The 27,265-nt window shown below is 45.3% G+C and overlaps 1 protein-coding gene across 1 annotated transcript in view; it reads left to right on the plus strand.

Moving 5' to 3' along the window:
* LOC144680896 (gamma-aminobutyric acid receptor subunit rho-2-like) overlaps nt 1-17,635 on the plus strand; it is a 60,350-nt gene extending 42,715 nt beyond the window's left edge. The window contains exons 6-9 of the mRNA XM_078542419.1: nt 788-928; nt 9,396-9,548; nt 12,293-12,489; nt 16,365-17,635. Of these exons, the coding sequence (XP_078398545.1) occupies nt 788-928; nt 9,396-9,548; nt 12,293-12,489; nt 16,365-16,676 (803 nt within the window). The 3' untranslated portion in view covers nt 16,677-17,635. The remainder of the gene's footprint in view (nt 1-787; nt 929-9,395; nt 9,549-12,292; nt 12,490-16,364) is intronic.
* The last annotated feature ends 9,630 nt before the right edge of the window (nt 17,636-27,265 follow it).

Raw genomic sequence — 27,265 nt, forward strand, 5'->3', positions numbered from 1 at the left:
GTGATGCAAAAATCGCTCCCATGATAAGCCGTGAAAGCTTAGTTAGGGCGAGTAGGCTGAAATAAAAAACCAAGCAACCTCCAAATTCCAAAATGTATTCGAAGTTCATTAAACCCAAGAGGACACAAAGCCCTATGAGTGCTCCTTTAAATAGCACTGTCAGTCAGTGCCTGAGGTCACACCCATGAGATTTTATTCAGTAGGTTGGCTACTGGGCAAGGGCTTCAAGGTCCTAACTACATTATTGGATACTGATTGGCATAGCATTCATGGGGCACCTGCCTGCTTGTGGCAGGCACCTCAGCCACATTAATGAAGCCTGCAGTTGAAATGGCAGTCAACATGGTTAAAGCGAGGAGGGGGCAGTAAGTCAAATTGATACTCTAAAGGCTTCCCAACCCTGTTCCTGATGGGCAGGATGATTTAAAATCAACCCCAACAAATAAATATAGTGGTGTCAATCTGCCTGCATAATGTATCTTCAGTCTGTGACAAACCTACCAGGGGGTTGTTGTGGAAAAAGTTTAATGATCAAATCTAATCTAAATCATCAATCTATTTTTTCGATTGAATACTTTGAATCTGAAATGGAGGTGCTGTGCTGGTTGATGAAGGTGCTACCATACCAAGGGGGTACAATCATTGAGTACATTACATCGGATTTTGAATTTCATGTAATAGGTGATTTTGTACCTAAAATTAATGTTACAGTATTATTTGTTCACCAGAAGCTGACTTTTCAATATCAATGTCACAATTAAACTCAGCTCTATCTCTATCGTGGCAGATGCTTACACTGAAGATGACCTTATGCTATATTGGAAGGATGAGAAAGAAGCATTGAAGACAGATGAGAAGGTCTCTTTGTCTCAGTTTCTCATTCAAAAATTTCACACTACCTCCAAATTGGCTTTCTATAGCAGCACAGGTGAGTGTTCGCATGTGACACATGAACTGCAATTTCACCCAGTTTATTTGGTACTTAGCGAGATTATGAAATAGCTGAATAACTGTGCTGCCCTGGTGTGTTCATCCCTCAATTTTAGTCCTTCCTCATGGGGCAGCTCCTCGCTTCCTTTCAGGATGCTCCTTGGTGATCTCCCTGAAATCAGCATCCCTCCAGGTAGAGAATCACACATGAAATGAAAACCTTACAATGCAGTTGATACTGCACAGTCCAAGTCGCTGTGCTGCCATAGATTATTTTGCTTAAAGAAAATACTGTATTCAGCTAAAAAAAGTAGCTGAGCGTGGAATGTTGACAAAAAGAAAGAAGCGACTTCAGAATGTGAAACTTAATCGGTCGTTGCAGGGAACTTAGGTGAGGAATGGATGTCAGTTATAAATATATAATCAGATCGACAATAAGATATATTTCCATAGATAAACGTGAATCTGGGAGCCAGGAAGAAATTTTGGGTTGAATTTTCTGTGCCGGTTGGTGTCGGGCGTGCTCGGCGGCGTGAGCGGACAATATGGTGAGAAGGCCAAAAATCAGTTTCACAATGTCGTGAAACCAGTTTTAAAACGTCTGCGCAAAACCAGTTTTCAAGCGTCGATGGCGGGCTGAGTTTCCCACCGTTGGACATCAGGAACCTCACTGTAATACGTCTGCGTATCATTATAAAGCCAGCCCGCCGGAATCATCCCCCCCCACGCTGGATCATCCGCGCACATCGGTGGGAAAACACGCTGGTGAATAACACATCATCAACTGTGAGGTGCAGAAGTCGGGACTTACAGCCAGGGCCTTGCTCACATCGCGGACATTCTAGGAGCAGGAGATGCTAGAGCCTGACAGCATTGGGACTCTATAGGATCATCCATGTCATGCTGGGTGGATTCTCATGGACGTGGCTCCACCGTGAAGTAGCTCACAGAAGGTGGAAGGTGGAAAGTCACCTTTGAGGGTCAGCACACAACAGATGATCATTGAGGGGATGGAGAGGAGGCTATGTTTGGAAGAGGGAGATGTACCAGTGGGTGGGAGACGAAATTTTAAGATTGACTGGGAGAGGAAGAGGTGTTTGGGGGTTGGGTGGGGGTGTGGGCAGGGGATGAGGTAGGGAGGGAGGATAACAAAGTTGTCAGGGGGTGAGGTTGGGAGGAGGGTAAACAAAGGTGTCGGGGGGTGAGGTTGGGAGGGGGGAAATTAAGGTGTCAGGGGTTGAGCTTGGGAGGGGGGGAATGAAGGTATCATTGGGAGGGAAGGGTCTACGGGGGATGTAGTGGGGGAGAAGACAGCAACTGGAGAGGTAGGTGTAAGAGGGGTTGGAAGGTGCAAGGGAAGGAGTTCAGAGTGGGTAGGTGAGGAAAGGAGTCCGGAGGGGGGAAAGAATCTGGGTGAGGGGGGAGGAATCCGGTGGGGGGGAGTTGTCCAGGTGAACATACAAGGAAGGGCTCTGAGTCCATGACTGTCTCCTGGGGAGCGAACTGAGGGTGGGCGTGGTATGAGGGAATGGTGATAATGACCTAAGGCAGAATGAGGCGGTAGTCTGGGAGGGTGAGGATGCAACGGTATCAGTAGAAGGGATGGCAAGGGTAGTTGGTGGGCACTCAGAGGCAGACACAGACCTTGGGGTTGGGAAGGAGGAGGTCGGGGAGGTTAAGGTGGATGGGGGTGGGATTTTTGGGAAGGAAGGGAATGTGCATGTTCACCTGGACATTCCCAAAAGATAAGGCTGGTAGGTCACAGAGGGGAGATGGAAGGTGATGCCAGGGGGGTTGACAGCGATGGAGGAAAGGAAATGGGTGACTGGGGGAGCAGAAAGGATAGGGGAGCGCAAGAAAACCTGTAGCACTATCATTCTAGCTCGATCGAAAGTGAAACAAGAGACGTGGCCGATGAGATCAGGTGCTGCGTGGGAGTGTGATCAGTGGGTGGGCAGAGATGCAGGTCAGCTCAGATGGACAACTGAAAGTGAACCCCAGCAGGCAGCATTGAAAATGCTCAGGACATTGAGATGTGTGTGATGTGGGAAGGATCCGCGTGAGAGAGAGAGTGCTTGCACGAGGCTCCGAAAGGCCCTGCCACACTCGCATTTCTCCCCCCAGAGTCACTCGTGGGCCGGCTGCATACAACTGAACTGCTAGTGGGTGGGGGTTACAGTGGGAGGAATCACAAAGCCTGTCAATGAAGCTGAAAGACACAATTATACATTATTCAGTGAAAGTGAATATATTTCCAGGTTGTAAAGTGACCAAATGTGATCACCCATGCAACCAACTGTGATCAAAATTTCTTAACTTTTGAACGCCTTAGACTTCTAGTTGCTGCCTTGACACCCACAGCAGGGGTGGAGACAGCCTGTGCAATGGTTGGCCCTATTGCCTCTGATGCCTTCAGTGTGGATCCTCTAGAGAGCCGAGGCCTTGGGTACCCCGGCTTGCTTTGGCTGTCCTCCTGTGAGCCAATAGTTCCCTCTGCGGTGACAGAGGACGAGGTTGAGGGAGTCACAGGCAAAGGGGACTCGGAGGGAGCGGACAGCCTGAGATTCCTGAGTGAATGACCCAGCGGTATCCAGCTGCTGCTCCTCCTCCTTTCGGATGCCCGAGGGCCCTGGCCTGACTTCTTGAGGGGCAGGAGCACCTGGTGGGATGTAGAGGTGCCCCGTTCCTCTCTTGCATTTCCAGTGCAGGAACTCACCCATGGCTACTGCAGTGAAGTCCAGGTCTGTACATCTGTACACATCTCCGCGTTCTGCTGGACCACGGTCTCCATGGTATCCGCCATCCTCCCCATACACGTGCACGTGTGGGCACCACTTCATCAGAGAGCAGGCAGATGCACTCCTCTGACTCATGTGCCAGTCTGTTGAGGGCTTCCAACAGCTCTGCATAATGTTCCCCCCGCTCTCTGGTGATCCTCCAGGATGAGTTAGAAGACCAACTCCAGAGGTTCGTCATCTGACTCAGACCCCACAGATGCCTCTTCCCCAGCAGTCCTCCAAGTGCCGGGGGGCTCAGCTGAACTTGCCACTTCCCGCTGCGATCGCATGTCCATGTGGGGACCACCAGATTGTGAACCCGAGCCTGCTCTAGATCTAGGTTCCCTAGCTTTGTGTCTTTGCACTGGTGGAGGAAGTGGGTAAGTACTGTGATGGGTCCTCCAGGCTGCTTATTTGCAGCTCTGTTTTCAGGATATATCAGTGCAATTATGTAAAGCATTTTCCATTCAGACGGACCTTTATTAGGTGAGAGGAAAGTGAAAAACCCTGTTTTCACATGTGGATTCATTAAGAGCAAAATTGGGTTTCAATTAGAGACAAAATCGTTTTGATTTTGAAGAGCAATTTGTGAAAACTCTTAACACATCTGGAGTTCCTGAAGTTAATGGTTATTTACTCTGACAAATTCACTGCGGATTAAAAATATTCTGAGACACCCAAAATTGTCAAACACTCTATTTGTCGATGAAAGCAAAATACTACAGATGCTGGAAGTCTGAAATAAAAACATAAAATGCTGAGAAAACTCATCAGGTCTGGCAGCATCTATGGAGGGAGGAAACAGAGTTAATGTTTTGAGCCCATATAACTCTTCAGTCATACAGACTCGAAATGTTGACCATGGTTGTTGAACCAATTGATTATTTTGTCATTTGTTTTCATTTTGAATGAACTGTTGATTCTCCTGTAATATGGCAAATCACACAGTTTCTTAGTAATTAAATATAACAGCAGAGCTTCCCTGTGATACAATTTGTAATTCATTAACTGTGTCAAAGTACTTCATCATATGCTTGAGCATCAGGGCTCTGAAATACTGTGGGGTTTCTCCAAGTGCCCTACTGAACTCTGTGGAAGACCATCAGAATCCTCAGAGAAGCAGTGTAAATGGTTGAAAACAGCTGATTATGCCATATCCCTTGCGAATTTGCCAGTCTCTCATTGGATTTACAGCAAGAGATTTGAAATCCTAATGGGATTTCAGGGGGAACAGCATCTCTTATTTTTAACTCCTGAAATGTGCAGTTCTTTTGGGTCAGGCTGAACATTTCCTAGTTGAATAGGTTTTTGGAATATTTGAGCATGACTTGCTCTTCAATCTTTTGTGTTTAGTAGTTTATTTATTTTCCCCAACTCATCACTATATATTTAAAAACCATTCGCTGGCTGGATTTCACTGCGGGGTGGTTGGGGGTGCGTATTGTTCGCTCCCCCACCCATTGCAAGAGTCGGCTGGTAGCTGATGCACCTGAAAGATGCAATATGCACAGGGCACCCCTGAAGATGTACCCCTCACTTCCTTCCCACCTTTTAAGAAGATTCCTTGAAAAAAACAGCTTGCCCACTGCCACCTGCCTGCCCGTTCCAGCCATTTTATGGTGTGGGCATCGTATTATTCTGGTCAATTGGCTTAGTAACAAGCTCAATTGACCTTTAATTATTTATTAAAAAATGACGGACAGGCTGCTGATTTCGGCGTATGCCCACCTACCAAGTCATGGAGGACAGCTCAGGGACGGGCGGTAAGATGGTGGGCTTGCCACCCCTCATATTTTATGTGCCTCTCCCCCCCCACCAAAAACACTTTGTGGAATTAATATTTGTATGAGATGCTGCATTAACATATCCAGCTGGCTTGATAGAATTGCTGAATTATTCTTAAAGGGTTATCTCTGGACCTATTGGTATTAAAGGATTGCCTCTGTTTAAAACCCTACAATATGCTTAGCGTGGGGAATTCATGTCAGAATACTTCCCCTCTCCCGAATGTAGAATCAAATTTCTTTGTTGAGCTTTTAAATTTTATCATAATATGGCTTTGGCTTAGTTTCAAATGGATTTTAAACCAAAATTAACCTCACTTTTAGGTACGTTTTACCACCTCATTTTTATCCAGCAGTGTTTAGAAGATGTCTTTGTCACTCTGTCAGCCAGCTGACTCTTCAACCTGACTCTCCCAAGAGGAAGAGAGTGGTCTTGTAAGCGTAGTAACATCTTCTCTCTGGTGGCTAGTTTCCTGATTAAAGGCTCCACATTGAACATCTTATTCCTAGCAGTTGCCACTGCTTCTCAAAAGCAGTGTGGTACCTGGAACCATGGCTTAAATGTCACATTTTTGTACCCAGCCTCAGGAGTAGGAGTTAGGAGTAAAGGAGATAAAATACCTCCCTGTGTTTTAAAGTTAGCAGCTGATGAACTGACTCCAATATTGACCAATCTCTTTCAAGAGCCGATCAATACCGGTTACTCACCAGACCCGCAGAGGCAAGCTGACATCTGTGGTATATTCAAAAAAGAGATAAAAGTCAACCAGAAAACTACAGAACCGGTATCTCTCACCACTGTCATTTGCACATTGCTCAAACATAATGTTCATCCTCATGTCTTGAAGCACTTAGAAGCTCACAATATCCTGGTTTTCGATCAAAAAGATCTATTGGAACACAGCTTTTACAGACTGTTGGTGAACTGGCATCAAGTCTCGAGAAACATTAACCTACTCATATTAGATTTCTCAAAAGCCTCTAACAAAGTTCCTGTGAAAAGCTCTTGTCCAAGGGTTCACCTTAAAAATAATCTTCAATGGGGATTGCACATTCAGCAGATCACATCCAAAGCAAACAGGGTTCTTGGATTTCTGAGGCGGAATCATTAGCATTACATCAAAAATATAAGAATTATAGCTTACCAAACTTTTTTTTTTATTCATTCATGGGATGTAGGGGTTGTTGGCTAGGCCAGCATTTATTCGCCCAATCCTGGAGTATGCAAGTTATGTGTATATAGGATCCTTATATGGTGCACAAAAGGTGAGTGACAGGTCAGATGATTGGGTAGAACATAAAGAACAGCAGAGAATGACTAAAAGGTTAATCAGGAGAAAGAAATTACAGTATGAGAGGAAGCTCACTAGAAATGTAAAAACGGATAGCAAGTATTTCTACAGGTACTTAAAAAGGAAAAGAGTAAGTAAAGTGAGTGTTGGGCCCCTAGAGAGTGACAATGTGGAGTTAATAGTAGATAATAAGGAAATGGCGGATGAAATTAACACATATTTTGCCTTCAATATAGAAGATACAAAAATCATTCCAGTAATAGCTGTAAATCAGGAGATGGAAGGGAGAGGGGAACTTGGTGAAATTACAATCACTAGGGAAGTGGCACTGAGCAAACTGATGGAGCTGAGGGCTGACAAGTCTCTAGGAACTGATGGACTACATCCTAGGGTCTCAAAAGAAATGGCTGATGAGGTAGTAGATGCCTTGGTGTTAATTTTACAAAATTCCCTAGATTCTGGAAAGGTTCTATCAGACTGGGAAGGAGTAAATATAACCCTTCTATTCAAGAAGGGAGAGAAGCAGAAAACAGTAAACTATAGGCCAGTTAGCTTAATGTCTGTCGTGGAGAATTAAGGAGGTTATAGCTGGACACTTAGAGACTCAAGGTAATTGGAAAGAGTCAGCATGGTTTTGTGAAAAGAAAATCATGTTTAACCAATTTATTGGAGTTCTTTGAAGGAATAACATGCACTATGGATAAAGGGGAGCCTGTAGACTGTACCTGTACTTGGATTTCCAGAAGGCATTTGATAAGGTGCAACATCAAAGGTTATTGTGGAAAATTAAAGCTCATGGTGTAGGGAGTAACATATTAGCATGGATAGAAGATTGACTGGCTGGTAGAAAGCAGAGAGTATGCATAAATGGGTCTTTTTCAGATTGGCAGGATCTAACGGGTGGAGTTCCACAGGGGTCTGTGCTGGGGCCTCAACCGTTTACGATTTATATCAATAACTTAGATGAGGGGAGCAAAGGCATGGTAGCTAAATTTACAGATGGCACAAAGGTAGGTAGGAAAGTATGTTGTGAGAAGGATATAAGGGGGTTGCAGACGGATATAGATAGGTTGAGTGAGTGGGAAAAAGTATGGCAGATGGATTATAATGTCGGAAAATGTGAAGTTGTTCACTTTGGCAGGAAGAATAAAAAAACAGAGTATTACTTAAACTGAGAAAGGCTGCAGAATTCTGAGGGGCTAATGGAGTGCTATCCTTTATTATGAGAGGAATTGAACATAAAAGCTTCAGTTATACAGGGCATTGGTGAGACCTCATCTCGGATACCATGTGCAGTTTTGGCCTCTTTATTTAAGGAAGAATGTAAATGCATTGGAGGCGGTTCAGAGGAGGTTTACTAGATTGATGCCTGAAATGAGTGGGTTGTCTTATGAGGATAGGTTAGACAGACAGAGTTTAGAAGAGTGAGGGATGACTTGATTGAAGTATATATGATCCTGAATAGTCTTGACAAGGTGGATGTTGAGAGGATCTTTCCTCTTGTGGGTGAACTCAGAACTAGTGGGTGTTGTTTTAAAATTAGGGGTTGCCCTTTTAAGACAGAGATGAGGAGAAATTTTTTCTCTCAAAGGGCTGTGCGACTTTGGAACTCTGCCTCAGAAGGCGGTGGAGGCGGGGTCACTGAGTATTTTTAAGGCGGAGGTAGATAGATTTTTGTTAGGCAATGGAGTCAAACGTTAGTAGAGGTAGATGGGAATGTGGAACTCGAAACACAAGAAGATCAGCCATGATCTTAGTGAAATGGCGGAGCAGGCTTGAGGGGCTGAATGGGCTACTTTTATTTTGTATGAGAGAGATAAATAATATTGATGCAATGCAAAAGATGTGCGGCATGATTCAGGACAAATTCGAATAAAAAATACACCAGTGTCACATCCTTGATCAAAGACTTGGAATGGGAATCACTGCAGCAAAAGAAGGAGTAAAATAGACTGCCCATATTCCATAAAATATTGGAATGGACTGGTGGGAATTGAGAGAAACAAGTACCTGGTGCCCTCCAGCAATGACAAAACATGAGGTAGTGATCCACACAAACTACAAAGACCATTTTTGCATCAACAATCTTTATTCGCCAAGGTCCATCCCACAATGGAATAAGCAGCCAAAGGAAATAGTCACTGTCCCATCACTTGAAATCTTCAAGACCCATCTTTAGATTATTTCCATCTAGAAGTTTTCACTATCAGGACTACCAACTCAGCAGGGACACGTGGTTTAGCTAGCATGACCCATATAAACGTTGCTGGAATGCGGATATTAGTTTGTGATGCCAATACAACAAAAGCAAAAGCAGAAGGAGGAGGCAGTCCCAGGCAAGTCGGGCACTACCTGGTAAAATTCTTCTTTTAAATACAGTAACCTTATCCCGATGGTTCAGCTAGCGAGTTCGCCGCATAGTCTGGAATTAATTGGTATACAGACATGGCAGTAATATAAATCTGTTTAAAGTGTTATGAGGCTTACATTGTAGAACCTTTAGTGGATCCTTCATAAATGTCAGGTGCTTTTCAGGTCCAACAATACAACATTTGTGCTTGGGATAAATGCACGAGGAATGTGTACTGACAAACATCTGCTTTCACAAATAGGCTGGTACAACCGTCTGTACATTAACTTCACTTTGCGCCGCCACATTTTCTTCTTTTTGCTACAAACCTACTTCCCAGCGACTCTGATGGTCATGCTGTCCTGGGTGTCATTCTGGATTGATCGCCGAGCTGTACCAGCCAGAGTTTCACTAGGTAAGCAAAGATTTAATTTTAATAATGCCAATTAACTTTTGTATAATTATGTATATCAGTAAATAAGTTAAAAGCACAGCTACAAACAGAAGCAATCAGTTGACAGGCAGAGGCAATTACCACTTTTTCTCTTCACCGTAGGGATTTAAAAGGAGCTTGGAGGAATGATTCAGTTGACTTTGATCCAATTTTAGTCACAGTTTTATCACAATGTAACCTGCTCAAAAAAACAAATCCCTCCTGCGATTCATAGCTCAACTCCTATTTTGATCCAAGACCAAATCCACCAAATTTTTTTGCAACCTGGCTCGTCATAGTCATAGTCATAGAGTCTACAGCATAGAAAGAGGCCCTTCGGCCCATCATGTCCACGCCCGTCATCAAGCCCCTATCTACCCTAATCCCATTTTCCAGCGCTTGGCCCATAGCCTTGTATGCTTTGGCGTTTCAGATGTTCTTCTAAATATTTCTTAAATGTAAGGGTTCCTGCCTCTACCACCCTTTCATGCAGTGAGTTTCAGATACTCCCCACCTTCTGGGTGAAAACATTTTTCCTCAAATCCCCTCTAAACCTCCTGCCTTACCTTAAATCTATGCCCCCTGGTTACTGAACCCTCCATTAAGGGGAAAAATTTCTTCCTATCTCCCCTACCTATGCCGCTCATAATTTTGTATACATCAATCATGTCCCCCTCAGCCTTCTCTGCTCCTAGGAAAACAACCCCAACCTATCCAATCTCTCTTCATAGCTGAAACGCTCCAGCCCAGGCAACATCCTGGTGAATCTCCTCTGCACCCTCTCCAGTGCAATCACATCCTTCCTATACTGTGGCGACCAGAACTGCACACAGTATTCCAGATGTGGCCTAACTAACGTTTTATACAGCTCCAACATAACCTCCCTGCTCTTGTTTTCAGTGCCTCGACTAATAAAGGCAAGTATCCCATATGCCTTCTTAACCACCTTGTCCACCTGTCCTGCAGCCTTCAAGGATCTGTGGACATGGACACCAAGGTACCTCTGATCCTCTGTACTTCCTAGGTTCCTACCATTCATTGTGTACTCATGCTTTTCAGGATTAAATTCCATTTGCCACTGTTCTGCCCATCTAACTAGTTAGGGGCCAGTAACTTTTGTTTCAAAGTAGATGAAATTAGAAATCCCAGTTACTTACTAAGAGAATAAAGTCACAAGACTCCATGATTTCAAACAAACAGAAGAAATTTCATATACAAGAGTCAACAAAGTCAATACCATCTATCCTATAATCTTAACGTACAGAATTAACATGAGGGAAACATGAGTTAACAGACAAACTGCAACCGGACACACCACAAATTGCGCATTAAATGGCACACCCAACCAAGACAGGCCTCCTGAATTTCTCAGCAACACACCCAGACGTCAGTCATCACTGTGAGTCATAAAAATTCTTTCAAATTCTGTCTCCCTCACAAGGAATTTCAGCTCCTTTCCTTCAAAGAGCTAGTCTGATCCCCAGCTGACAGCAGCTTTACTCTACCCAAGTTCCATGGGTATAATCCTCACCCAAAAGGCACACCATTCAAGATTTCTCTCAAGACTGCTCTCAGGTCCAGCCTTCTTCATTTTCTTTTCCAGATGAGCTGACCCACTAGTGAGACTGCGTCCCCTTGTGTTGGCCAGGCTACACGCCAGCGTCTAAACTCACACATGGTCCCAGCTTCTCAGCCACGCTGCTGCCAGCAACTGCTTCTGGGATTCCCCAAGCCTCAACTTTCCCTGCTACACCGAGCAATTACTACTCCTGGGCCTCCCTGAGCCCCTACTCCCAGCTGCACCAAGCTGTCACCCAGCCCCCTCGGCAGCACAGAGCGAATGGCAACACCACAGCTGCACGGAGCCAGTTTTTCTCTCCATCTGCTCCAGGTTGACCTTTCGCGGGGGCCCATTTTTGCGCCATAAAGGCCCGGTCCCATGGCCGGGTTTGCGCCCTCTCTGTATAGGTCGTCCTTGCACATGCACGGCCTGTCCTCCTTTGCCGTTCCCGCCTGAACTCCTAGGCTTGTCAGGAATTGTAGTCCTTGGCCTCCCCCTGGAAAACCCACAAACCCAACAATACAGATTCCCTCGCACAGCCCTGGAGGAATGATTCCGTTTATTTTGATCCAATTTTAGCCACGGTTTTATCAATACACACAAAAGAAAATCTCTCCTGCGATTCATTTGCAATTTGAAAGCTCAAATTCCGAGGGGCAGTAATTCGTCTCAGGCAGTGGCACAGAATAGGCAGTATCGGATTGGTTGCTGGTTATACGCAGTGCCCGATATTCAATTCCATTGCAGTTAATGGAATTAAATATCAGGCACTGTGTAGAATGGGTGACCAATCTGATACCATCTGTTTTGACCCACCACCGGAGATGAATTTCTACCCCTGAATGTTTTACTTTGCTTCCCCCAAAACAAAATTAAAATCTTACCTAGCCTCGATCAAAGATAATTGGTGTCCTAATCCTTACTTCATTGTGGAAGATGAGATTTATTCCCAAAATTATGCATTCTCCTACTTCAAAAGATTTAGAAATTGGTGTTTTTATAAAACGTGGATGAGGTAGGGGTAAGATATGTTCCACCAGTAAGGATGATTCTAATTTCTCGGGAAACATATACAATTATTTTTTTATAAATTAAGTTAACAACCGTTTTAAGTTGTTTTCCAAGTAGAATGGCATAATATTTTTCAAGTTTTCTGTAATTCCAGGTATAACGACAGTTCTAACTATGTCCACCATCATCACGGGTGTGAATGCTTCCATGCCAAGGGTGTCGTATATTAAAGCTGTGGACATTTACCTGTGGGTTAGTTTTGTGTTTGTCTTTCTCTCAGTGTTGGAGTACGCAGCTGTGAATTACCTAACTACTGTGCAAGAGAGGAAAGAAAGGAAACTCCTGCAAAAGGTGAGATCAACCAGCAACCCATCTGTATAATTGACAGCATTTCACCTATAATGAGCAAAAGCTTCACACATCTTTTTTTTATTTGCAATGACAGGTTTTTACCTTTTGTGTATAATCGGCTGCCTACATTCTGCTCCGGACTAAGGCCCCTTAACCCCTCACTGCTATTCTTGCCAACCATCACTGGCTCTTTATCCTGTGATGCACTGAATTCATAATCCTTGATGTTGCTTACAAATCCCTCTGTGACCTTGCCCCAATCTAACTCTGCCCGTGTTTATTTCTATCACTATTGTGCTCTGATGATGCACAGACGTTTCAGAGCTTAGAAGCTCTTTTTTTAAGGTCAGTATGCAGATTTGGCGATAAGTAGATTTTCCTGTCACCCCTGGGACCTGTGCTGAAATCCAGCCTGCAATAATAGGAAGAACACTTTAGACCAGAAATTGAACGAATCATTGGGGTGCACGTAACTCAGTCTGAATTCTGGTGGGGGATTTAGGTGGCACCCAGTGTCTGCCCCTCTTTAAATGCTGAGCAAATCATGCACCACACCAGGCAGGTGGGCTCTTCTGCCCAGTCCTTTTACAGTTTTCTTAGAGTTTAGGACATTTCCAGGGGTGATCTCAGGCTTCCGCTAATTCCACCAGCCTGAGAGACGCAGTGGAATTTATACGTGCTGCGAGCATGTGTAGGTGATGGATTGCAATTTAAGAAGATTTGTGCTTCTTTTGCTATTGCCCGATCAGGAGCTGGGGCTCTCTCTCTGACTGGCAGGCTATTGTTCCTAGATCCGCTGCTCCTGTGGATGAATGACTCCAGTCGGAATTTTGAGCCCCCACCCAAACTGAAAAGTCGGGGGTGAGGCCACCTGTGCTTGGCTGAGTGGTCACTCTGCAGCCATTTAACCACCATCAGGCTGCTAAAGGGCTCAGCATGAGACACCCACACCTAGCTGGGAGGGAGCCCTGTCTCCAAGACTTGCTGGCCGATCAAATGATCAGAAGCTGTCCAGTCCCAGCAATGCCAGCAGGAACAGTGGTCACTGCTGGGACTACAAACAGTGCCTACCACAGAGGAGCCTTGGAGCCCGATACTGAGGTAAGTCTGAGGTTTTGCTGGGGCAAGGCTGGAAGGCCTCAGTTGTCGGGGGGTGTGTAGTGTGGGGCACTGGGGGCTGAGTTCGGGGGTAGGTAGTACCATTGTGGGGGTGGCTTTTGTTGGGAACATGGTACCCAAGCAGGAGGGAGAACACCCACCACACCCACCGCCAACCCCTACCCTCAGCCTGGCAGCCCACGTGACATCTATACCTCCTGCTGCTGGCTAAATCCCAACAATTGGCCCAAGGACAGGCAGGCCACCCGATGCCTCCTCGCCACTGGTAAAAATACCAGCAGTCAGGTAGACAGTGGGCTGCTGCCATGGCATCTGATTTTATGCCCATCCTGCCTGCCAGCACACTCTCTGGGGTGAATGAGGTTTGTGTGTAAAATCCCCCCATTTGTTTCACCATTGTGGGTGTGAGTGCCTGCACTGACTGTTTAAGCAAATCTGACCTCCGGTTTTGGATGAAAGTGATCGGCACAGTTAATGTAATGGATAATAAATCATTATCATCCTTAAGGAAAACAGCACATCAAAAGAAATTGCCTCATTGGATTTCTCTGGAAAAAGCGGGGACGTTAGTCTAGCTTTTCCAACAGGCATTGTTTCACATTCACAGAAACTCATTCATTGTAAACAGTTGGTGGTACAGTAACATCAGTTCAAAATATCCAAGCTTATCCAAGTGTCTCAAAGTCACAAGGAATGGGGGGAAAACTTTCCCCTTGATTCTTTTCCAGAAGCACAGAGACATAAATAGAGCTCAGCACCATCAGGCTCCTCTGGTGCATCAACTCGATGGAAATCCCTCCACTTTCTCTCTGCACTCACTGAAATGTCTGACACATGTATTTTTTGTGCATGCCCAAATTCAGGTTCCAGTGGTACACACACAAAAAAAGTCCCAGCACAAAGCTGATGTAAGCTGGCAAAATTTTCAATTCCACTCAGAGGGCTGAATTTGCCTGGCCCCATAGAGACAGCTTTGAAGGCAAGGTGGGCGAAAGCAACAAAAAAACTCAACACTGTCCCACCTCCAAACAACATTCCCAGCAAGGGGGTGTTGGGGTGAAGGAGGGGGTGGGGGTGTTGCCATGGGAATTGGCAGCCCGCTGCACTGAAGTGGACAGGCAACGAAGTCACTTAAGGCCAAATGTAGGGCTATTTTCCCCCAGCAATGCAATTTTCCCAGTGTCTCACAGTGTCTCCCCGCTGTGTCAGGAGCCGCACAACACTGCAGAGTCACCCTCTTGCTGTGACGTCAGCAGGCCATGGGTGGCTGAATTAATTGGCAGGATCAGGGAGCCACAATGCTCACAGAGGTCCAGGAGAGGCCATGGGAACTCTTAACAATTGCCTTAAAAGGGAGGGAGTTCCAGAGCTTAGGATCTAGTCAACTGAAGGCCAATAGTCAAGCGGTTAAAATTGAGGATCCACAAGAGGCCAAAATTGGAGGAGTGTGGAGATCTTGAAGGTTTAAGAAGCTGGAGGAGGCTACAAGGTTAGGGAACATAGGAGCAGAAGTGGGCTATTCGGCTGCTCGGGCCCACACTGCCATTTAACTAGATCATGGCTGAATCTTCTACCTCAACGCCAACTTCCCACACTATCCCGGTATCCCTTAGTGTCATTGGTATCTAGAAACCTGTCAACCTCTGCTTTAAACATACTCATTGGCTGAGCCTCCACAGTCCTCTGGTGTAGAGAATTCCAAAGATTTACCACCCTTTGATTAAAAAAATTCCTACTCATCTTGGTCCTAAATGGCCTACCTCTTATTCTGAGACACTGTCCCCGGTTCTAGACCCACCCCCGCCCCCCAAACCAGGAGAAAAATCCTTTCTGCATCTACCCTGTCGAGCCGTATAAGAATTTTGTACAGAACAATGAGATCACCTCTCATTCTTCTAAACTATAGAGAATACAGGCCCAGTCCCCTCAATCTTTCCTCAGGAAAACCCCGCCATCACTGGGATTAGTCTGGTGAACCTTTGTTGCATCCTCTCTATGACCAGTATACTCTTCCTTAGGTAAGGAGACCAAAACTGCACACACTATTCTAGGTGTGTGGAGGGGTTTGAAAACAAGAATGAGAATTTTAAAACTTTTGTGGGACTGTGAGCCAATGTAGATCTGTAAATACAGGGATGATGGATGAACAGGGCTTGGTGCAAGATTCTCCATTAGTCTCTCAAATATCTGTATTAAATTTCAGACATATCTTGCTTTTTACAAAGCTTCAGAATTAACCCGTATCTTTTTAAATGATCCCATATTATGGTCTCCAAATATTATGTTGACTGGTCTACAGGTTTCTCCCTTTCTCTGTTTATGAACAGAAATGTTACATTGGTAGCTTTCCTCTAGCACAATGTCTATTTACAAGGAATTTGAAAGATTATGGTCAGAGCCTTGGTTCAAGAAGGCAGCTCACTGAAACCTTCCCAAGGGCAATTATGGATAAGAAATAAATGCAGGCTTTTCCAGTGCCGTTCATATCCCATGAAAGAATAAAGAAATATTCCAGTTGGGAATACTTGATGCCAACACTGGAGGGCCAAAGTGGTAGAAGTGTTTCATTTCTTGGTAATGTAATCTTGCACTGTAATGATGATTTTAAAATATCACCAAAATTAGTTTGGTTGAAAATACAATAATGCATTTAAATTTACTGCACGTATTACTACTAAACCATTCAGGTCATGCATATAATTCCAGGATTCCTGTTTGCACTTGAAGCACTGGAGCTTTCTTTTCTCTTTTCCCAGTTTCCCTGCACATGTGGAATTACCAGCGCCAAGGACTTAATGTTCGATGGTACCTATAGTGAAGCAGATGCCAACAGCCTGGCTGGATATACCAGAACTCCGATAATTACTGATGACAGGGTCAAGCAGGACAGGATGATAGTTCACTTATCCATTGGTGGAGAATCCAATATGCAAAAAAAGAAACGCCTTAGGGAGCTTGTTGGCATGCAGATCATTAAGAATACCCACTCAATTGATAAATATTCCAGATTGATATTTCCAGCGTCTTATATATTTTTTAACTTGGTATATTGGTCTGTATATTTATAGATGCTATTTTGAGCAAGCTTTTCCCCTTTAAAACCAAAACAAATATGATCTGTGCACACACACACAAAAATGAATGCACTATGTACAATATTACTGCATTAGGTAAGGAATTATTTTGGCTCATAACTTGTTTATCAAATGAGTTGCCGTGATATCCATTTTACATCTGCAGCAGCCTGAATATAAATATTTATTTTTTTCTGCAAAAGAAAATCGGTTTAAATTGAGTCCTGTGAGGAACTGGGTTAGACATTGACCTTTCACCTCTGGAACCTGGGGTCAAAATCAGCCCGGATTAATGTGATGAAAGTTTCCTGTCTGCCAGGTTGTAATGATCCAATGTGGAACAAGCTTGGATAACTAATTTCTAGTGGGCTTGGGCAGCACAAAACTATTCCCAATTTGGCATAATTGGGAGGTCACAAGATGCTTGCTCTGGAAAAAAAAGTCACACTGGCGGTGTAGGGGATGTTCTTCTGAGACCAGGCCTGAGAATTATTGTGGGGGCAGAGAAGAGGGAGCTTTACTCTGCATCCAGCCAAACTATACCTGACCTAGCAGTGCTTGCTATTGATAGTGGGCACATGTCCTGGAATATACTCCATTTTGCAACACCATCTATGATATTATACAAATGCTTAATTAATTTACCTGAAATTCTGCTTGAGTACAGGCATTCACCAATGCAAAATACAAACTGACACACTCATTGCAGGAAGAGGAATTTCATCTACTGTAGTCCTACAAATATAATTTCAAGATTGCACAGTTTGAATTTTTTTAATATTTAAAGTTGTGATTTTTTTTAAAGTATTTTTTAATCTATAATGGGTATAACATGGGGTAAAATGGCTTACTTTTTGTGGTTTAGTTATAGGGAGTGGATCTTGTTGAATGACCATGTTAAATGGTAATACATAAAGTCTACTTATTGTTGGATATTTGTTGCATATTTTCAAATAAACACAAAATATTGTAATAAAGAGAAAGGAAAATGAATTGCGAGGACTTAACTCGCTTGTATAAGAATAAAAGTGTGTTCCTTCTTCAATCTCCTTTCGTCTCAGTCCCAACTGTGAGCTTTGCATGAGGCTCGGATTGCCCTTATAATCAAATCTGCAGTAGTAATTCCAATCAGCTTATTTCACCATATATTTGCCTTCATAAAACCACTCACTCTAACGTGATAATATTCTTTGAAGCCATTTATATAGCATTTTTAATGTAGAGAAAAGTCCCAAGATCTTTCACAGAGGAAGAAAAGAAACACCAGATCCCTTTGAGAGGGCTAGGGAGCTGACCAAAGACTTGCTCCTAGGGATAAATTCTAAGGAAGGTTTAAGAATTGAAGAGAGAAGTACAAAGTCTTGGGGAATAGGGAGAGAGTTCTAGAGATGTGGGCCACTAAAGGTTGGAGTGAGGATGGGAAAGTACAGAAGGCCAGTGGCAGTTAACCTGGGGGCTTGGAGAGGTCATAAGGCTGGAGAAGATTGAGAAGGTTAATTTGGGAAGGCCATGGAGGGGCAATGGCAGACGAGAATTAATGCAAATGAGTGTAAAGAGCTGGATGTAAAAGAGAGAAAAAGGTGTAAGGCTCGTACTTTATGGATGGTGTTGAAGTGCCAAGGGTTAAACTGAAACTAAACTAAGGGCAGAATTTTCTGCCTACCGGGCGGGCGGGCCCGACCCAATCTCTGGCGGGTGGGGAGCCGATTCCCGCCAGAGAAGCGGGACCTGCCACCGTTTTACATGGGCGGGCCAATTAAGGCCCGCCCAGCGTGATGCCCAGCGGGAAGCACTATGCTTTTCCTGTGCGGGCAGGGGGGGAATTCCCCAAATGCGAGAGTGCGCTCTTTCGCATATGTGCATGAAAGAGCGCACATCTCCCTGAGGCTAAGTGCAGCCTCAGGGAGATCGCTGACAGTTCTAAAAACATTAAAAATAGAAAAAAAAAATCCTTAACGAGTTCCCTGAGATGGGACATGTACATAATTTACACTAAAGCTTTATTAAACTTTTTAAAACCCTACATGAAACCTCACCCAACTGGTGGATGAGGTTTCATGTTTTCTCTATTTGCCGCCGGGGCTCCTGGCCTGCCCACCAACCTTAAGGTTAGACAGGCAGGTCCTTTAATTGTTTTAATGATCCTGTCAATGGCCTCAATTGGCCATTGACAGGTCGGCGACCCTGCAGCTGATTTTGCTGTGCTCCCTCCTTCCTGAAGAGTTAAATGGGGCGGGATGATGTCGGGGGTTCCCGCCGAAGTCATCCCGCATTATTTTATGCATCGGCAAGCGGGCCCCGCCCCCTGCTCGCCAACGGCAAAATTCAGCCCTAAGAGTTGAGTCAGTGGAGAGCAGCAATCAATAAAGCCAATAGAATGTCCAGTTATAGCTAAACGCAGTAGAATGCAAGTCAGAATAAGTCACGCCTGAATTGTATTGTGCTTTGGTCTAGCCATACTTTGGATACCACATCTTGCTGTGGTCATCAAGATATGGGTGACATTCAAGCACTAATTTGTTACAACCCACCCCCAGGTGAGATTCCCCCAAAATTGCTGATCCAGGCGAGACCTCTCAATTTGTCACCATCTAGCTGGGACACACCCAAATTGTTATGCCCTGGATGAGGAAGGTTGAACTGACCCCTCGTCTTTATTCAGTTCCCCTCCCCCTGTTGGTCACAACAAGATTTAATCTAAAAAGGATCCCTTTCGCAGATACTTTTTCCCCCAGACCTAATTGTTCTGGTTTTGAAGGAGCCAATTTGATCAGACTTTCTTGACTTAAAGGTAAGAGTAAGTTTATTAACTACTATAGGTGAGAAAGGGTAAAACACAAACATATGCGGTCATACAGGTTAAAAGTAAGAATTTAGCTTGAAGTAAGTGAATATATATATATATATATATATATATATAAAAAAGGTCTTCGGAGCGGTCCTTGACTCATTGAGTGTTGTGGCCGTTGCAATTCGAGATTCCAGTAGGACTGACTGCAGTAGATGAATAGTCGATTTCGAGGTTTCAGTAGAGTTGAATTCGGTAGACAGGGAGAGAGATTGGGATACCTGAAAAATGGCGATTTGCAGGGATACTGTGTGTGGCTGTTACTTATGAGTCAAACTTCCAGCACTTGCTCTCTCTCAGAACACCCACCAACAGACAGACCCTGGAGCAGCTTTTCATCTCACTTTTAACCCCTTCTTTGTATTTTCCAAGTGGGAAGCGAATTCACAAATCTGTCTGAGCATTGCTCACAGGATTTCTTGATGAGATGATACTCAACTCCCATTATGTCACATTGTCTCTACCAGAGGGAGCAATTAGTTTCTGGATATCTTTAGAAGTACCTTGTCTGGCAACAGTGTGGGGTTCCATTACCTCTTAGGGAGTCACCCTGCAGCACTCCAGCAGTGGCTTGTGTGCATTTTTAAAAACTCAGGTTTTGTTTTAAATGCCAATATTTCCGGACACAATTCAGTGTTTTTCTTTCATTATCATGCCACTTCCCCTCCTCCATGGAATGAAATGATATTCATTTTCATTTCATTACAAAAAAGGGAAAAACTTATAAACAACAAAACACTCTCATATACACATCCATTCTTTTAGCAATGGTCAATTTATCGTTTCCGGTTCTAATGGGCCTCCTTTAAATTCTGGTTAGGGTGTCCGCAATCACATTCGATTTCCCAGGAATGTGGGTGATTTTTAAATGGTACATCTGGAGGAACAAACTTCAACGGAATAACCTGGCATTCTGGGTCTTAAACCTTGCCACAAAAGTTAATGGATTGTGATCAGTATAGACTGTGGTCTCTATGTGCCCATTTCGGACATATTTCTCAATGTGCCTGAGGGCCAGTAATAAACCGGTCTCTTCGACTTTGGGGTACTGTTTCTGATGCTTTTTGAGCTTTTTAGAGAAGTAACTAATTGGTCTCTCTATTCCGGATTTGTCCACCTGTAGGAGAACAGCTGCTGCCCCGATGTCAGTCGCATCAATGGCTACTTAAAATGACTGATTAAAGTCCGGGGCTGCAATCACGGGCTCGCCTATTAAAATGGCCTTCAGCTTTTCGAAAGCTGGCTGACATTCCGCGGTCCATACTACCTTTGCTTTTTTCTGTAGTAGGTCTGTCAGCGGAGAGGCCACTGTGGTAAAATTTGGGACGAACTTGTGGTAGAACCCACACATTCCCAAGAACCTCATGATTTCCCATTTTGTGGTGGGAATGGGGAACTGGACCACGGCTTGTACCTTGGCAGCCCTGGACAGTAGCCGTCCTTGACCTACTTCATGTCCTAGATAGGTCACTTTAGCGAACTCACTCTTTGCGAGATTGACCACTAGGTCAGCTGACTGTACTGTCTGGAAGATGGCTTCCAGTTGCCCTATGTGGTTTCCCAGGTGTCACTGTGCACTAGGAGGTCGTCCAGGTACACGACGCAATTGGGCAAACCCGCCACTACCTGGTTCATCAACCCTTGGAAGGGAGCTGGGGAATTTTGGAATCCAATGGGCATAACCTGACACTGATATAACCCGTCTGGAGTTACAAAGGTGGAGATTTCCTTCACATGGGCCGCCAAGGGAACCTGCCAGTATCCCTTGATTAAATCTATCTTCGTTAAAAAGGCTGCTTTACCTACCCTATCTATGCAGTCATCCAGTGGGGTATCAGGTAGGATTCAGCTCTAGTCACTGCATTTACTTTCCAGTAACCAATACAGAACCTTGTGGAGCCATCCAGCTTGGGCATGATCACAACTGGGGAGCTCCAGCTACTGTTACTAGACTCTATTAGTTGGTGCTTCAACATGTAGTTAATCTCCTCCTGGACCTGGGCCAGCTTCTCAGGGTCTAGCCAGTAGGGGTGTTGCCTTGTGGGATGGGCCTTTCCAACATCCACATCATATAGGTCTAGAGTGGTGCAACCTGGCTTGTCTCTGCACAAACCTTTAAATGCAGTGAGCAGCCTCATCAGCTCTGCTCGCTGTTCTGTGCCCAGGTGGGAGAGCAAGAAGTCTAAGTTGGCTAGTATTTTGGTATTGGTTAGCCGGGTAATAGGGGGTTCAATGTGGGCCTCACGCACTTCTCCCTCCAATTCTTCCCCACTGCTACCCTTCTCCTCCAGGTTGGTGGGAATGGGACAGACCACTACTTGCTTGTCCCCTTCTCAGCTGTGATATTGCTTTATCATGTTGACATGACACAGCCTTTGATTTTTCCCCTGATCTGGGTCTCAATTAGATAGTTCACTTCCCCGAGTTGATTTGCTACTGTGTACGGGCCACTGAACTGGGCCTGTAAGGGTTCACCTGGTATTGATAGGAGCCCTAACACATAGTCTCCGGGCTGAAAGGTTCGGGTCCTGGCATGTCTGTCGGCCTGTTTTTCCACAGCTGTCTGGGAGATTTCCAAGTGCTCTCGGGCCACCTCGCAGGCTCTCATAAGGCACTCCCGGATTACAGGTACGTAATCCAACATGGAGAGTCCTCCTTCTGCTCTAAAAACCTCTCCTTGATTAGTTTCAGAGGCCTTCTCACTTGGTGCCCATAAACTAATTTAAATGGTGTAAATCTGGTGGACTCATTTGGTGAGTCCCTGGTAGTGAACAGAAGGAAACTTAGTCCTTTATCCCAGTCATGGGGGCACTCGTGGCTGTATGTCCTGATCATTGTCTTTAGGATTTGGTGGTACCATTCTAGCGCCCCCTGGGGCTGCGGGTGATGCACTGAAGATTTAAGTTGGGTCACGCCCAGGTTGCCCATGACTCCCTGGAATACCTCGGACATGAAATTTGAGCCCTGATCGGACTGGATCTCAGTGGGTAGACCATATCTGGTAAAGAATTGGGTCAATTCCCTCACCACTGTTTTGGCAGATATGGTTCTCAAGGGAACCGCCTCTGGGAAATGGGTAGGGTAAGGATATACCTGTGGCCCCCTTTTCTTTTGGGTAGGAATCCCTCATAGTCCACTAACACCTTGCTTAATGGTTCCCCGAAAGCTGGCATGGGAATCAAATGCAGCAAGACCGCAAGACCTGGACAATATCCAGTCTTGGGCTGACAAGTGGCAATTAACATTAATGCCACACAATTGTCAGGCAATGATGATCTCCAACAAGAGAGAATCCAACAATCGCTCCTTGATGTTCAATGGCATTACCATCACTGAATCCCCCACTGTCAACATCCTGGGGGTTACCATTGACCAGAAACTAAACTGGACTAACCATATAAATACTGTGGCTACAAGAGCAGGTCAAAGGCTAGGAATCGTGCGGCGAGTAACTCACCTCCTGACTCCCCAAAGCCTGTCCACCATCTACAAGGCACAAGTCAGGAGTGTGATGGAATACTCCCCACTTGCTTGGATGAGTGCAGCTCCCACAACACTCAAGAATCTTGACACCGTCCAGGATAAAGCAGCCCGCTCGATTGGGACCACATCCACAAACATTCACTCCCTCCACCACTGAAGCACTGTAGCAGCAGTGTGTACCATCTACAAGATGCATTGCAGGAATTCACCAAGGCTCCTTCGACAGCATCTTCCAAATCCACAACCAGTACCATCTAGAAGGACAAGGGCAGCAGATAGATGGGAACACCACCACTCGGAAGGTCCCCTCCACTCACCATCCTGACTTGGAAATATATCGCCGTTCCTTCACTGTCACTGGGTCAAAATCCTGGAACTCCCTCCCTAACAGCACTGTGGGTGTACCTCTGCCACATGGACTGCAGCAGTTCAAGAAGGCAGCTCACCACCACCTTCTCAAGGGTAACTAGGGATGAGCAATAAGTGCTGGCCCAGCCAGCGAAGCCCACATTGCATGAACGAATGAAAAAAAAAAATCATATTGCTGCTTAGGGTTTTCCATAACCTGGCACGTGGCAAGTCCTGCAAAACCTTACTACGTCCCTGTGGAGGTGTGACCAGTAGAAATGTTGGCTGATGTGGGCTTGAGTTTTGCATATACCGACATGCCCAGCCATCGGAATTTCGTGAGCTAGCCCCAGGATTTCCCCACGGTACCTCGACGGCACTACCACCTGGTGGATCACTGACAACTCCTCGTTTGCCGGTCTGTGAGGGGGTTGCTATTTCCTCATCAGCACATTATTGTTAATGTAGTAGCATTTAGGGACTGCTTCTGCCTCAGCTTCATTGTGAGCAGCCTGAGCGAATGTTTTTAACTGTGGGTCAGCTTGCTGGGCCGCTACCAAGAAAGGTTTTTCTGTGAGTTCCTTAGGGTCTTCTAGGCTCCCGAAAAAGGTTTCAAATAATCGGATTGGAAGGTCTTCTGTCAGCAGTGCCACTTCAGCTTCCTCTGTTGGAGCTTGTCAGGCCATCGACCAGGTTACCACACAGTCAGGGAAAATGCCAGGCATTTTCTCCCGCAGCTGTTCGGTTTCCTTGATCTCAATGGGCTTCTCTGAGACCACTGGAGATGCTATTACCTTTGATCCCGCCAGGTCATTGCTGAGGAGCAGGTTGACTCCATCCACAGGCAAATTGAGGACGACTCCCACGGTCACTGGCCCTGACGCAAGGTCGCACTCCAGATGTACTGGCATAAGGGAATGGGCATGTATCGTCCTTCAATCCCCTTTACCAGCAGCTTGGCACTTATGGCACTCTCTGGTGGGAAGGTCATGCCTTTTCCCAGCAGTAGAGTCCGGCTGGGCCCTGTTTCCCTCAGTATTGCTACAGGCTTAATCGCCTCACCCTTCTTTTGGATACAAAATCCCGGTAACCCTCAGGGATTTATTTAACCTCATCCACACTGTCAGGAGTGCCCCTACAGGGATTCGCAGCCACAGTCAGAGCCACAGCCTGGTCTGCTATGCTCTCTGACTAACTCCATTCTCTGCACGGGGTGTATGTGCCCCATTAAATCCCTCTGGTTTTCCCGTGGCCTCCAGCAGTTTGTCCTTCCTTTCGGCAGTTAAAACGCACAGGCTTCTTGGCTTCACTTTTCATTTCAGCACCACCCTTTCTGTCTTGGGGAGGGCCCCCAGCATTTCCCTCTCTCCCATGGGTGCTCGGTTTCCTATCACTCTCCCCTTCCCTCTATCCTTTCCAGTTGGTTGGGGGTGACTAGGGGACGGTCTCTCCTGGAGCCAGGGTTTGTGGCTCAGTCCATAATCATCAGCCAGCGTGGCTGCCTGCCTGGCCCGTTACCCTCTGTTCCTCTAGGATTGTTCTTATTGGGAAGGGTGTGGAGTTTTTAAACTCCTAAAGGAGAATTATTTCATGGAGGTTTTCGTAAGTGGCTTCTGTTCAAGTGCCCGCACCCACTGATCAAAAGCAAGTTGCTTAAGCCTTTCAGATTCCAGGTACCTCTAGATAGGCTGTTTCCTGAGGGTGCAGAGTTACTAATGGTACACCCCTGACACTAACTGGTACGCATTTAATATAGCCCTTTTTACTGCCTCATTGTCAGTCACACTTTCCTCAGGCAAGAGGGAGTAAACCTTGTGAGCCTTCACTGAAAGTTTACTCTTCAGTAATGGAGACCACTGTTGGATTGGCCACTTTAACTGCTGTGCTAACCACTCGAAAGATATAAAGAAGGTTTCCACCTCTGCTTCATCAAATTTAGCGATGAAATTAGCAAACCGGGTTGCTTCAATCCTGAAATCCGAGCTAGTGGTGTTTTCAAGGGACCCAGCGGGATGCCTGCTCCTCAGTTCAAGCTGTTTTAGTTGAAACTCCCTTTCCGCTCTCTTTTCTCTCTCCTGAAATTCTCTATCTTCCCTTCGTGCCCTTTCCTGAAATTCCCTCCCCTTTTCTCTCTCCTGAAATTTTACTTTCCACTTTTCCAATTTTAATCTCTTTACTGTTATGCTATCCGTTTCATCGTCCTCAATTTCCACCTGTAGACCATCGGCTACCCCTTTGAAAATTTCAGCTTTCCTGCCTTTTGGCAGAAATTCGAATCCTAAACACTTCACGAACTCTTTAAACTGTTCGAGGGACAGAACTTTTAGATCCTCAAAAGTAACTGCTTCTGGTTCTGCTGGAAAGGTACGAGCATCAGAAGTGGACATTTTAACACTTCAATAGTATAGACTCAAGAAAGTCATTTTGCAGTTTTTAAAAGATTGATTTCAAAAGGGCAATTTACTTTCCCCACTCTAATTCGTTTGTTTCGTCTGTAGGAAAAAATATTCCAGACTTCAAGCCCCCAGTTTGTTCAAATCCTAGACGAACGCTCCAATTTGTTACGACCCACCCCCAGGCGAGGTTCCCCAAAGTTGTTGCTCCAGAGGCGACCCCTCGATTTGTCACCATCTGGCTGGGACATCCCCAAATTGTTATGCCCCAGGTGAAGAGGGATGAGCTGGCTCCCTGTCTTTATTCAGCCACCACCCCCTACACCACCCCCCACCATGTTGGTCACAACAAAATTTAATCTAAAAAGGATCCCTTTTGTGGATCTTTTTCCCAGACCCAATCGTTATGGTTTTGAAGGAGTCAATTTGATCAGACTTTCTTGAGTTAAAGGTGAGAGTAAGTTTATTAACTACTAAAGGCAAGAAAGGATAAAACACATGCATATACAGTCATACAGGTTAAAAGTAAGAATTTAGATTCCTTCACTCACCGCGAGTAGGTGATGGAGCTGTTGCAATTTGAGATTCCAATAGAACTGACTCCGGTAGATGAATAGTTGGCTTCAAGGTTCCAGTAGAGTTGACTCTGGTAGATGAATAGTCGGTTTTGAGGTTCTAGCAGAGTTCAATTCGGTAGAGAGGGAGAGAGATTGGGATACCTGAAAAATGGCAATTTGCAGGGGCACTGTGTGTGGCTGTTATTTATGAGTCAAACTTCCAGCGCTTGCTCTCTCTCAGGACACCCACCAACAGACAGACACTGGGGAAATGTTCAGCTCACTTTTAACCCCTCAAAGGGGTATATTCCAAGTGGGAAGCGAATTCACAAACCTGTCTGGGCATTGCTCACAGGATTTCTTGATGAGATGATACTCATCTCCCATTATGTTCCATTGTCTCTACCAGAGGAAGCAATTAGTTTCTGTCAGGATGCCTTCTCTAATGTCTGGACACAGGGTGGGGTTCCATTACCTCTTAGGGAGAGAGCCTGCAGCATTCCAGCAGTGGCTTGTGTGCAGGCTTGGGGCATCTATTTAAAGTCCAATATTTCCGGATGCAATTTGGTGTTTTTCTTTCATTATCATGACAAGAGGCAGTGCAGAGAAAAGTGACAACGCTAATTCCGAAAGCTAGATTCTACCATGGGTTTCAGGACCCTGAGATCAGGACCAAATGGATGTCCCGAGCCTGCACTTGCTAGCAACGACCATCTTCGGGAGTCGGCCTCGTCATTGGTCACCTCCAAGCTCACGGGTGGCTCCCAATTCTGCAGGCATAATTAGAGGGCTGGCAGCCCTCGAGCTTCAGCAGCCCTATCAGGAGAGGTGGGCCCCACTGAGGCAGGTCTGAAACCATGAGAGCACCTCAACATGGTAGTCGGTAGGCCCCTTGAAGTGAAGGGGAAAATTTGTTTAATACCTTATTCTGGCAACTAAATATTTCAGCTACTG

Source organism: Cetorhinus maximus, chromosome 5 (assembly GCF_964194155.1).
Source record: "Cetorhinus maximus chromosome 5, sCetMax3.hap1.1, whole genome shotgun sequence".
NCBI lineage: Eukaryota > Metazoa > Chordata > Chondrichthyes > Lamniformes > Cetorhinidae > Cetorhinus > Cetorhinus maximus.